The 13,673-nt window shown below is 42.9% G+C and overlaps 1 protein-coding gene across 2 annotated transcripts in view; it reads right to left on the bottom strand.

Annotated features, from left to right (window-relative positions):
• egfem1 (EGF-like and EMI domain containing 1) overlaps positions 1-13,673 on the bottom strand; it is a 55,139-nt gene continuing 41,466 nt past the window's right edge. For both annotated transcript variants that reach the window (XM_005474492.4, XM_005474493.4), the window contains 15 exons: positions 12,100-12,228; positions 11,289-11,417; positions 10,874-11,002; positions 9,418-9,546; positions 8,947-9,075; positions 8,716-8,844; positions 6,981-7,112; positions 6,641-6,769; positions 6,007-6,135; positions 4,797-4,925; positions 4,341-4,469; positions 4,035-4,163; positions 2,982-3,110; positions 2,730-2,858; positions 1-1,290 (listed from right to left, as the gene is read on the bottom strand). In XM_005474492.4, the coding sequence (XP_005474549.1) occupies positions 1,211-1,290; positions 2,730-2,858; positions 2,982-3,110; positions 4,035-4,163; positions 4,341-4,469; positions 4,797-4,925; positions 6,007-6,135; positions 6,641-6,769; positions 6,981-7,112; positions 8,716-8,844; positions 8,947-9,075; positions 9,418-9,546; positions 10,874-11,002; positions 11,289-11,417; positions 12,100-12,228 (1,889 nt within the window). In that variant the 3' untranslated portion in view covers positions 1-1,210. The remainder of the gene's footprint in view (positions 1,291-2,729; positions 2,859-2,981; positions 3,111-4,034; positions 4,164-4,340; positions 4,470-4,796; positions 4,926-6,006; positions 6,136-6,640; positions 6,770-6,980; positions 7,113-8,715; positions 8,845-8,946; positions 9,076-9,417; positions 9,547-10,873; positions 11,003-11,288; positions 11,418-12,099; positions 12,229-13,673) is intronic.

The following is a 13,673-nucleotide window of genomic DNA, read 5'->3' as shown; positions in this document are numbered from 1 at the left end:
TGATAAATCAAATGTATCTTTTAATCAATGTAGCACCACTGATATGCCAGGAAATGAGCACAGTAGGGTTACGAGTGATACAACTGGCACCGACCTGAGATATAATACAAACACAGTTTTTTACAAAAAATAAAAACAGACTAACACCAATCGAAATAAATTGTCTTGTAAAAAATTGCAGTAGTGAAAGGGTGAAATGGGTTTCTACTACTGTAAGTCCAGAGAAATGTGCAGTAACATTTTCTTTTGTTGTTGTTTTTTTGGGGGGGGTGTGGGTTGTAAAATTCCCCACCTCTGTGTCAGCAGCTCACTCGGCGAACAGAAATCTGAAAGAAGTTTAAATGCAATGACTCGCGACCAGCACTGCACCGGGAAAACCTGTGGTCAGCGCTAATAAATTGAGTGTTTGAACTGCAGGGAAATGAAATTTGGTCAAGCCAAACTTAACCTTAAAGTAAGTTGAGATGAATATTGGGCCATTATTGTGTCCCAGAGCCAGCTTCTTCACAAATGAACCAGTTATCTGATCTTCATTCTTTTCAGAGGGAAAAGCGTTAATGTTAAAACGCAAAAAAATGCATCTGAAAAAAGTGCAAGCACCACTGTGAGACTCTTTCCAGTATTTAACAGGCCACTTTGGTGCATATAAAATATTCTGTTTTTGCACTTTTGGACCATATTTTTGTGTCTCGCATTGACTTTTTCTGTATGTGTTCATCTTTTGTGTTTTAAAACAAGCAAACAAGCTGCCTGGTATTTCTAAATCTGTTTCATACATTTTTATTTTTACATAGAAATATGCTTGGCATTCTTTTACACTAAACATTAAGCCTTTTATGGACACCCACATAAAAAAAGTGGCAGTGGATGAAAAGAATCACATGTCAGTAACAAATGTAATTCAGGTATTTGTGTGTGTGTGCGCGCGTATTGCTAAGGAGCTTGTGTAACCCTGGGCTTTTAATTTTAGATTGACTGGGGTACGTTTGAGTTCATGCTCCTTTGAAGGCCTCTCACATGCCAGGTCCACTAGTTGATCGCCCCCGAGCTTGGGATTTGGTGATTGAGTGCCAGTTTCTGACAGCCGACTACAAGTTTGAGCGAACATATTAACACCAGCATTAACTTTACCGAGATGATCTGAGTAATGCTTCACTGAGCCAAGTCCTGTGTTTGAACACCCAGTCAGATGTTTGTACCTCTGCTTGGGTTATGTGGTTTTGCTGCCTGTTCTTCTCTTTCTTTGGGACACAGAGAAGTTCAGCACTCCCGGGGTTTGGTGGAGCGGTGCTGAAAAGGAAAAAAAAAAAGGCAAGAAGACATCAGCACTATTTGCAAATCAAAAGCAAATGTTCTGGGGATTTTGGAGGAGAAGTAACTGCTACGTAGTCTCCCCGTGCGCTTGGCTTTGAGGAGGTAAAATGAAGACAGCTTCAAGACTGGCTTCATGCTGGGTGCAGATTAAAATAACTGTCAGGAGACGGGAGCAGCTATTGAGAGAGACAGGGTGACACACAGAGTGATGGGGCTCAGCCTCTCACACTTCATGACACAGTATTTCACTAAAGCTGGTTCAGCTTTACAGCCCTTGACCCTGGGTGTCTACGTTTTCTGTGTGTGTGAGTGTGTGCGTGTGTGTGGTCAGGTATTAGTCATGTTGTGGGGACTTGAGTGGATTTACAGAGACACATTATGGGTTGGTGTCTCCCAAAAGGGGACAAAAAGTCAGCGCTCACAATGTGCATTGTTAATTTGAAAGGGGAGGACACTCTTTAAGGTTAAATGATGATAGGGGTTAGGCAGATAGTCGTTATGTTTCCAGGAAATTAATCTGCAAATTAATCTGTAGTCCTCTCACGTAATGATACATGGTTGTCTACGTCTACAATACTGTGCAAAAGTCTTGCGTCACACCTCATTTCTTTATATTGTACATTCCTGTGATTTTAAGTGGTCTTGATAGTTCTACAGGCTTTCTGAAGGTCTTTCAAACAGATTTTGAGAACTAATTTTGAATTGTATTTTCAGGCACTTTGCTACTAGCAGCTTTGTTCCCTCTTATTTAACTGAATCTACAGAAAAAATGCAATAGAAATGCGTAAAATAGTATTTTTATACCAACAAGGTGGTTCCCATGAGTTTAGTAGATAAAAATATGGTATATCTCAGCATGATGTGCAATGTATCCTAAAAAAATTGAGGAAACTTGACAAATGGAAGACAAAAATCAAAAAATCAAGTCATGTTAAAAGTGATGGATTTATCATCAGATTACCATCAGATTTTGATCCATTATTCAATACGATCTGGAAATGATCTGATTGGCGATGGCTTCATTTTTCAGTATGACAATGATCCCAGACACACTGCTAATACAGTAAAAGCACACAATGCAACACTATCAGTGATCTCAACATTTTTGAAGCAGTGTGTGATCGTCTCAACAGAGAACAAAAGGCAGACGACATCCAAAGAAGAGCAACTTAAATATATGACAAGAAAGCTTGACTGTGCTGAAGAATAAAGGTGCTCATACCAGACTTTGACTTTCAAGCTCGTTAGAATTGTATTTTGCCGTTTATGCTGTATTTCCATGCATGTTTGCACACTTCAGTTTCCCACCTATGTCCCATTTTCTTCCACACATATGCAAAAATTAGAGGTTGCTCAAGTCTTTTGTATAGTTCTGTGTCTCGTAGTGCAAGTATCTATTTTCTTCGTGTGTTCACCTTCACTACATGTAGGGCCAAGCCAGGTGAGCGGGCACAGGCAACGTCCATTCACCCCATCACAGCGGGCCCTGTCAGAACAGCGACACAGCAGGGAGCACTCAGGGCCAAAACGGTCTTCACCACAGGCTGAGACAAAAAAAGAAATTAGGAAATTCAAAGAAAGGAAAGGCTTGATGCAAGACAGCCTAACTGATCTTTTTTAATCTATTTTGGATTTAAGTAAATCATGTTAATAAAAGTAATATCTACTTTTTTCACATCTCTGCCCTGTTCTTCCTGGGGGACAGAGGCAGCGTCCTGTCGATGGGTCACACGGGGCCTCGCCAGCACAGTCACAAGACCTTTCACAGTTCAGTCCAAAGCTGCCAGCCTCACATCCTGAGAAAAACCCCCCAGAAACGTTCACACACATAGTTTGAAAAATGCAGTAATGAACATTCAAGTTCTTCTTTAAGTACATAGAAAAAAGGATGGAGTACTGCTTCATTAGACATGAATAGACTGGGACTGCACTGAAACCTGCTGTAAGTAGTTGATAACACGTGTACACGTAAAAATATCCTTTTTTTTGTCCCACAAAGTTAAGCCTTTAGAACGAGATGGCGATTAACACATTTAATAAACATTTTGGAAATGGAAATGGAGTTCTCTTACAGTAAAATGTAAAAACTTTAACATTAGCACACATGCAAATATAAATTTAACGGAAATGAATGGATTCACTCACTAACAACAGCATTTAGTTATAAGAAACCGTGCATAAAGATTTTCTCAGATAGACACAAACACCCCGATCGATCCAGGTCAGTGTCTGAGGCATGTGGCCACCTTCGAGCTGCTCTTCAGTGCTCAGTCATATCTCCTGCTGGTACTGAAGTGGCCATTAAGGCACTCAAACTGGGGCTGAGAGCCCCACGAGCTTGCAGGAGGGCATGAGGATGTAACAAGAATGCATTAAGCAGTAGGGAAACACCTGTCTCTCATCAAATAACCAGCCCGCCTGCCCACCTACCTAACAGCCTGTCTGCCAGCCACCACACACTCACATTTTGCTGGAAGTCTCTCATTCATTCATGCTCATATCTCCCCATGTACAGTCGCAGCTGGCTATCCAGGTGGCCATTTAACAATGAGCAAAAACATGTGACTGTGAGCACTGCTGTGTTTTAAGTCTTCACAGAGATGCTGAATTGCAAATATCCCAAAAATATTTTAATGATGTGATGTATTTTTAATTGTACATTTAACATTTATTTACTCACTTAACCTTTACTCCCATGTAGTTACATGTAACATACTTACGTCTTTGGCACTGTGAGCCATGGTAGCCCGGTGGACACGCACATTTGCCTGTCACAGGATCGCACGCTTGCAGCACCTTACAAACGCAGGTGTGTGCGCATTTCACTCCAAAAAACCCAGATGGGCACGCTGGGAGGAACACAAGAGGATTTAGGTTGGTTAAAAAGGTGTTTTATCTGGATTCATTCAGTCTCTTATGTGACCGGGGCAGTTTGAAAAAGATCTACATTTCATAACGTCAACAGGACTTCTAGTAACCTTATAATCAAGTTTTCTTTTCTTTATTTTGAGTGAGGGTTTGCATACTGTGTTGACAGGAGTGGCCGTAGTATCCTGCAGTACAGCTGCAGCTGCCAGTGAAACGGTCGCAGGTCCCATTGTTGAGGCATGGACAGTCTTGTGCACAATCAAGCCCATATTTACCCTGTGGACAGGCTACACACACACACACACACACAATGGGTTGATAACACTAGAAAGAAATGTGACATATAAGCCTGAGTGACGATTATTGGAGTAAAAAAGTAAAAAATGTGTGCATCAAACAAACATTGAAAACATTAAAAGAGGGAAAAGTGTCATCTTCATAAATGCCAACTGAAGTCCATCATGTAGCTAATAACGGGGAAACTACTGCAATATTTAAGAGAGCTTTCTGAATTAGTTCTACAGTTTCTTGTTGGCTTTTAATTTGAAATGACCACCATCAAATTTTGCTGAGTTTAGGAATTTTTTTTTTTTATTGTGGAATATCTGGAGTACCTGTCTCACAGCGGGGTCCAGTCCAGCCGAGGCCACACTTGCAGGACCCATCACTGGGGTCACACAAAGCCCCGTTCCGACAGCTGCAAGCGTTTCTGCACTGCATGCCATAGCGCCCCCTGGGACACACTGGAGAAACAATTTTCAGGAAACATCATAATACACAAGAACTCTTCTGTTCAGCAAAAGCACTAGTGGGTGCACCAAACATAAAACACACACAGTGCACAGCTCGCGCTCTTCCTGTCTCTTTCACACACGCGCGTGCACACACACACACAAACACGACTGCACTAACCACGCTCATGTTTATTTAAGCAACAGTTTTTAAAGAGATGGCAAAGTAGCCTAATTTGGCGCTGATATAAAAGAATAATCATGTTTCTCTGGGTAATTTAGATTGGGAAAACAATAAGCAAGCCGTCTTTGATTCCCCTGTTTATTTATTTGCTTCCTTGCCAAATCCAGCGACACGGAACACAGAGAATGAGCCACTTTAGGTTTATGTAAACATTCAACAAGAGGAACTTAAGAGGTGGTATGTCCAAGTACATGCAGGAGGCTGAAGACGAGAACATTTAGTGCAGGCAGCGCTGGAAATTCCCCGTTTGCAATCCAGCTGAATTGCTGATAAAAGGAGAGATTAAGAAAACTCAGCTCTGCCTCTGTTTAGTGGGAATAAAAGCCCTGTGATCATCGCAGCGCTTACACTGAGGAAATGGAGAATTTGTAACTTAAATACACAGGGAAAATGTTGAAAACTACACCCTCATTTTAGTGGTTGTTTCTCATTTCTAGTTAAGTGTCCTGTTTCTAAAGAACTCATTAGAGCCAGTGGTTCCTAATGATGCATGGCAGTCTCAGTGGTGACTCTCTGTAAACTCGAGAGGATTGTAAAAGAAAAATGTCTAAATATAAAGCCTGTTTGATATGTGTGATATGGTTGTGCTTAAAGTTGAACAGCGAGGTGACACTTGTAATCTAGCAGTCATTTCTTCTTGCTTTAAAGCTGCTGCAAAATTGTTAAATGTGCCAGTATGCATCCTGTTTAGTGTCAGTCTTGAAACTACATTTGTAGTTTTTTTTTTAATATAATTTTCTGATGTGCAGCACTGTTCTTGCCACTTTGCATCTTGAATTCTGCAAATATATAATTTTGCACTAATATACTGTAAATAAGCAACCAAACACATCCTCAGTTTAATGTTACCTTGCTCGCAGGACAATCCCATCCTACCAGGGCCACAGATACACCTCCCGTTTACTGGGTGACACTGTCCTCCTTCCCCACACGTGCACATCTTAGCACAGTCTTTCCCATAGTATCCACTTGGACAACCTGCACGAATAGATATGCTTTCATTCATATGAAAGAACAAATTTAAAAGAACAAATTAAAAGCTATGCATGTATTAATTTTAAAGGCATCTACATTACTGAATTTTGTAACGCAACATGAAGAATGGTTGTATCAAAAAAAGTCTCTAAATCAATCCAGTTAGATTCAATTTTATTTATATAGGACTGAATCAAAACAACATTGACCTCAAGGCACTTTATATGGTAAGATAAAGACCCTACAATAATACAGAGAAAATCAAGGCTTGTCACTTGGTGACAGTGGGAAGGAAAAACTCCCTTGTAGCAGGAAAACCCCCCGGTAGAACAAGGCTCAGGTAGGGCAGCCATCTGCCGCAACTGGTTGGGAGTGAGGGGAGGGGGATAGGATAATAGACACACTGTGACTCCAAATAATCAAGCTATAAGTATAAGTAGGCAGAAATATGACTCACTTTGTTGCTCTTTTATTGGAGGACGAGGACATTCGAGCTTTCTTGACTTACTTGAGCTGCAGTCGGCGCCTATGAAGCCAGGAGGACAGTAGCAGGAACCAGTCCTGAAGTCACAGCGACCACCATTGATGCAGCTGCACCTGGACTTGCAGTTTGGCCCAAAAGTCCCCGCTCTACATCCTACAGAAAAACAAGACACACAAAACTATTACTGGCTTAAATTAAACATATCATTGAGTCATGCAAATCTAAAGTGTAGTCCAAATATGTACCCCGCAGCCACAGTTATTTCAGTAGACTTCCTGTTTTATTAAAAAAAAGAAGAAGGAGAAGAATAGCAGGTGCGTCTTATTAGCCAGTGGTTGCAACAGAAGATTAACAGTATACTTACTTAGCCCACATCGCGGCCCATAATAACCAGGCAAACAGCTACATTTCCCCGTCACCGGATGGCACTGCTCTTGGTCTCCTGAACACTGGCACAGCTTGCTGCAGTTTTGTCCAAACACTCCAGCAGGGCAGGCTAAAATGATCAAACCGGCAGCACATCACGCACATGTCAGCAAACAGAAGAATGTAAGAAGCAATTTTTGGGATCATTTACCTTCTTTGTTCAAAGGTGAACGATAAGTCTTCGATGCACAGGTCAGCTGAACAACTAACCTCTCATGGCTGGATCAAAGACAGCGGTAGTGTATCATGCTTATAATTTAATATCTTTATAATATATATGTGTGTGTGTAAATATATAATATGCTTTTTTGTTTGTCTGAAGCTCTCCAAGCGTCACATGGAGCACAGAGACTGAGGTGGGTTGAGTCAGCTGTGTTCTTACAAATGGAAATACTGATACTGATTTAGGAATGAGTGCTGCCTGCAGAAGAGTGTGCAGCAGGCTGTGAATCAGTGTAAAAAGACCTAAAATGAACTTTGTGCTGGGGTGCTTACAGGTAGCTGTGTCGGGTATTTGCCTTCTGACCCGAACCTACCATCGGTAATATCTAAAGACGTTTGGGGCTGCAGTGCAGTTTAAAAGCATGTTAAGTAGTTGGTTTTTGAAAATCCTATTGTTAATTTTTAGCCTAAAAAGTGTGTGTTAATTAAAGCTTTGTTAAAAGAAGATATGTGTTTCTGGATATAAATAAAATAAATAAAAATGCAAAGGAATGAGCCTCAAATGCAGTCTTAATTTTTCATTGTTATCCCTGATAGGCTTTGCACACCCAAAAAGAAACATTGTGCAGATATCCATAATGCTGGTGAAATTACGGCAGCAGATAAGGCCTTTATGCACACATTCAATAGTATGTGGGAACAAAGACGCACGCCGTTTCCCTTTCCTTCCTCAGATTATCCTGCGAACATACTGGGACATTCAGTATTGACTGCTAACGACACCAAAACTCGCAGCAACTTTCCCTGGTGCCCAAACCCAGGCAAACACAGAGGGACATTCTTTCACACACCCTGTCTGCGTACATACATATGCGCTCATCACAATAATGAATGAAGTCCCCAGACAATCAGTCATAGGGAACAAGATGAATCTGTGAACCGAGCATGTTTTCGGGTGAGACCGCAGCACTAAGCTACTCAGTCAGGCAGCAGCAGGCAGCGTGGGGGACAGATAAGAAAGGACTCCAGACTAAAGAGGCAATTACGGTGCTGTCATTATGCATGTCTGCCTTCCAAAAGCCCTTATCCGCCGCCGAGGAGACAAAAACAATGCCTTCTGTTTTACTTGGCAACCGGTGTGTAACATTTATCAGATGTCTGGGGAGTGTGTGAGGAGAGGAAGGGAGCTGAGGCCGTAAGGAAGGGGAGAAGGGTGGGTGAGTAGAAGGAGCGGTGAAGGGCTGAGGAGTGACGCTGCTTATATACACTCCTTAAGGGTACGGTTTGAATAATGAAACATTCTCACAAGCACACGATTGGTTTGTTTCAAGGCGACAGTGTTTTTATCAACAAGGTAAAAATGCATGTAGGTATACTCTCCTGACTACCTGTTACAGGTAAAGGACATTAGTGAAAGTCTGTGGATATTTAAGATCTAAAAATTGAGCAAGCAAGCCACTAATCACCTCATGATTAGAATTCATTCAGGCAGGTTTTGTTTTCCTTCTTACTTTTCTCGCAGCCAGCCCCCGTGAGTCCAGCTGGGCAGCCACAGCTCCCCGTCTCATGGTGACAGGACACCCCAGCCTGGCACTGACACCGCTGGGCACAGGAAGCACCGTAGAACCCCGGGAGGCAGGCTGTCAGTCAATACACACATCACACACACAGTCACTTCACTCTTATGTTCTTTAGTGCCAGTTTCATTCAGCCACAGTTTCCTCAGTCCTGTACACACTCACATTTGTCACACCTGGCTCCTCTCCAGCCTGGCACGCACTCACAGCGGCCTGTCACATGGTGGCAACTCGAACTGTGGGCACAGTCACACCTCTGCTCACAGCCCTCCCCGAAGAATCCCTTAGAACAGGCTTCAGACAAAACACACAAGCGCCCGCGGTTAGCATGCAACATCACAGCCCAAGGACGCACTTTTAGAAGATGTTTACCTTTTATATGCTTGGAAGGCTAACTGCACAAACTGTTTTGACATACCATGTTCTACGCTATCAGCTTCTTTTCCTGGAGTAAACAAACATTTCTGCTTTTCTGTTGCTGATATCCAAATGTTAGCAAATGGAGCACATTTGGGGCATGCCTGTCTCTCATGATGTTGAGAGACAGGCTACAATTTTATGTGTCTTTGAAAAAAAAACCCATCAGCAGCTACTAGATTATGATAAAACAACTATGCTGTAAGTATAGGAAATCACCTGACTGGCAGAGGTCTCCTGTCCAACCATGGAGACACACACATTTTCCTGTCACTCTGTCGCATCTCCCTCCATTCATACAGCGGCAGACCTCGGTGCAGTTCTTTCCATAACGTCCTTCTTCACACTCTAGGACAGATGGAAAGGAAGGTTAAGAGAAAAGTTACATTCAAGTAATAATTTATCACATAAATACAACAGGGCTTTTCCAAGGCACCAAATTATGAAGACAGGGACAGAAAGACAAGATATTTAATCAAGAAAAGAAAGTTTTGTTTCTCTTAGCTTCCCTATAATGTGCATTCACTAGACACTCGATTACGTACACCTTTCGAGTACTGAGTTGAACTTCCCGGTTGCCTTCTGAACTGCCTTAATGTTTCACCACATAGATTCAACAAGGTGCTGGAAACAGATTCCTCAGAGACTGTGATCCACACTGACATGACAGCGTCACACAGTTGCTGCAGATTTGTCAGCTGCACATCCATGATGTGAATGTCCCGTTCCACATCCCAAAGGTACTCCGTTGGATTGAGATCCAGTGACTGTGGAGGTCATTTGAGTACAGTGAACTCACTGTCATGTTCAAGAAACCAGTTTGAGATGATTGGAGTTTTGTGATATGGCACTTTATCCTGCTGTGGAAGAAGACATCAGAAAGTACACAAATGGGTCACAGAGGGAAGGACGTGGTCAGCATTGAAGGCTGTGGTGTTTAAACAATGCTCAGTTGGTACTAAGGGACCAATAAAATATCCCAACAACAACAACAGCCTGAACTGCTGATACAAGGCGATACAATGTCCTGACCCTACCATTTGAATGTTGCAGCAGAAATCAAGACACATCACAGTTTTTCAAATATTCTGTTTCTAATTCTGGTTAACCTGGTGAATTGTAACTTCAGTTTACTGTTTTTAGCTTACAGGAGTTGCACCTGGTGTGGTCTTCTGCTACTGGAGTGCATCTGCTTCAAGGTTTGATGTGTTGTTTGTTCAGAGATGCTCTTCTGCCTTCCTTGGTTGTAATGAGTGGTTATTTGAGTTAATGTTGCCTTCCTGTCAGCTTGAAGCGGTCTGGCCCTTCTCCTCTGACCTTTAACATCAGCAAGACATTTTCTCCCAGACTACTGCCGCTCATTGGATATTGTCTCTTTTTCTTGCCTTTCTCTGTAAACAATAGAGATGGTTGTGTGGGAAAATCCCAGCGGATCAGCAGATTCTGAAATTCTCAAACCAACCCATCTGGCACCCACAACCACGTTTAACGCTGCTTAAACCTTTCATCTCCATTCTGATGCTCAGTTTGAACTTTAGCAGGTGGTCTTCACCATGTCTACACCCTTAAATGGAATGAGTTGCTGCCATGTGATTGGCTGATTAGATATTTGCATTAACCGGCAGCTGAAAAGTTGTATACAACACAGTTTAATCCATAGTACTGTCAGACTCACCCAATTCACAGGCTGCTCCAGTCCATCCCGGGGGGCAGAAGCACCAGCCACTGATCCTGTTACAGGTCGCTCCATTTTGACACAGACACTGACCTGAACAGTGTTCTCCATATTGTCCTGCAGGACAGGCTGAATACACACAACATAGTATAAGCATTTGAGTTTTGACTGTAAACGTTCTATTATATTTTTCTAGCCTTTCTTATATCATGAGTTCATTTCTGCAAGTGCAGTAACTGTGCCAAGAGATTCCCGAGATAGATAACATGACTAACGTCAGTTTCCAGAGTCTGCTGACTGATATTTATACTGCCAAAAAGTTCGACAACACAGCGCAGTGGTTTGAAAAATAGACTTCTTTGACATTACGTTCGTCATGCTCAGTAATTAGCAGTTTAACTGATGAGCCACTCACGCAGTTGGCACCTATCTCCGGTCCACCCAGCTGTGCAGCTGCATCTCCCGGTCACATGGTTACACTGGCCTCCGTTCTGACACTCGCAGGTCTGACTGCATTGCTCTCCAAACTGACCCTCTGGGCATTCTGCCACATACATGCAGGCACACACACACATTCAATAATATTCAAGCTGCATTCCTAGAAAACAGACGTGAGAGCTAATTGATCATTTGAGACATTATGGTTTTTAGCACCCATATTGTAAACACAGTAATAATCAAAGTCCAAGATGGCATTTGGGGTTTAAGAAAGAGGAAAATGCACTAATGACAGAGGTGCATGATTAAGTCATGCTCGTGGCTTTCTGCTCACTCTGGTTCTGGTAGTTAGAACCACAAAATGGCTGTGGGCGAGAGGAAAGTCTTGAATAAGACTGCAGAATGACAGACTAAGGACTTTAGTGGGTATTTCACTGGCTTCATTAAAACAATGGCATGAAATCCTCAAGAAACTTCAGCCTGAGAACACTGGTTAGCTGCTAAAGTCTCTTCCAAGTTGAGCTCTCCCTTTCCTAATGTTGATCGCTATATACATGTGGGTGCATTTATCCAGAATAGACTTCAATTAAACCATGTATGCCAGAGGGCACTCTTGCGCTCCCTCCTTTCTCCACCCTTACCCATCCCTAAAAAAGTCATTGGCAATGTCTCATTATAGAGATAATTGTTCACAAACACTTCATAGCTGAGTTTAAGGAGAGGATGTCGTGATGGGCTGCAGTGAGGGCCTCCCTCACACCCTGTTTTAATGATGTGGCTTCCATTACCCAGAATGCAGTGTGGTCCTGCCCAGCCGGCGGTGCACAGGCAGGCTCCTGTGATGTGGTGGCAACGGGCACCGTTCCTGCACTCGCACATCTGGCCACAGTCAAGACCGTAAAAGCCGTCCGGGCACACTGTGGGCCGAGATAAAACATCCGACTGGTTAGAACTGGCAGCTTCAGAAAAAAGAGGAGAGGAAAAGGTTTAGATGCCAATATTTTTTTATTTAGTTCTTTTTTTTTTTTCTTCCCCACTCTCGCTCTGTTCCCCTTCTTCCTACTTTCCCTCTCTGTCCTACTGAAAATACCAATATCAAATTGCAGTACCACACTGCGGCTGTTGCAAAGCGTCTGCGTTCGTTAAGTGAGCTCATGTCCCACATGTGTGGTGGATCTGGGCCACATCAAAAGTTTATGGCGGCTCAGAGGCCGTTCCCTCTGGGGGGGGGGGTTAGAGAGGGCACAAAGAGCCGGTAAATAGAGCACCTGCTGAGTCCACAGGCCCCACCAACACTCGACAAAACAAAGCCTGGTGTTACTGTACCCACACACATACACACACACACGACAGTGCTGCTGCAGATGCAAGGAGATGCCAGTTTAAGGTCTGTTTCCCATTCTCAAGGAAAGTTAGAGAAATCGCTCGAGTGTGTGTGTATAGTCAAGTGACACTCACAGAGTTTGGTAAACACAGTGCCTCCCCATCCAGAGGAACCTAGCCAGAGGTTGCGGGATGAATGAGCCTTTCCACTGCTTGGATGTAAATATTATCTGTAAGCATGACTTCACCAGAGCAGGAAAGAATGACTCTGTTTATTCACAGCCTATATTTTTGATCGGTCAATTTGTCACCGTGGAGATCACAGGCAAACTCGGATGATAGTCGTATCCTGCAAAACAAAAACTTCACCCACACGGGTCTTTATTTATGGGAACGCTGCTATTTCCCCGCCAAAGCATGGACTGACTGACATTTCTCTCTTCGAGTACCCTCTTCTGTTTCCTGTTGCAGCAGTGTGCGAGAAATGGTTTGCATAGAGTCTGTCCCAATTATCTCAGCAGCCAGCAGCTCTTTCATTCCGTTTATATACTACTTCTTCTGTGAATAAGGAAAGCAGAGCGCAACGTGACCAAAGGAAGCCACAAATTGGCAAAAATGTGTAACTTGGTGGTTTCATGTATTATAAATGCCGCATTAGTCAGGGTGTTCCCCTACGGTTAATGCATCATACCCTCCTGCTCTCGCTCAAATTGATGACGGTGTCCACTCCTCCTTTTTTCTGCCTCGAGGCCTCAAATTGGGAAAAAGTATCTTTCCTGCTCAGCAGTTTCTGGCATGGCCGTCGTTGTGTTCCCACGCTGACAGCATGACGTCTTTGACTCTCTCTGTAGTGGTTAGGCTGTGATGTTATTAAAGCTAGCCCACTGAGGATGCTGTCATTTTAATGCAGCTGTACATTAACTCTGTGGTAGCAAAATCGTCGGTTTATTGTCTGCTGTTTATTATTATCATAGCGCTTGCTGACACCATGGCAACAAGCTGGCATTGCTTGTCCTGCAGGAAAAAATGCCTTAAGGAC

This window comes from Oreochromis niloticus, linkage group LG14 (genome assembly GCF_001858045.2).
Source record: "Oreochromis niloticus isolate F11D_XX linkage group LG14, O_niloticus_UMD_NMBU, whole genome shotgun sequence".
Classification (NCBI taxonomy): Eukaryota; Metazoa; Chordata; class Actinopteri; order Cichliformes; family Cichlidae; genus Oreochromis; species Oreochromis niloticus.
Note: the sequence above shows the minus strand (reverse complement) of the source record. Positions and strands in the feature narration are given on the sequence as shown.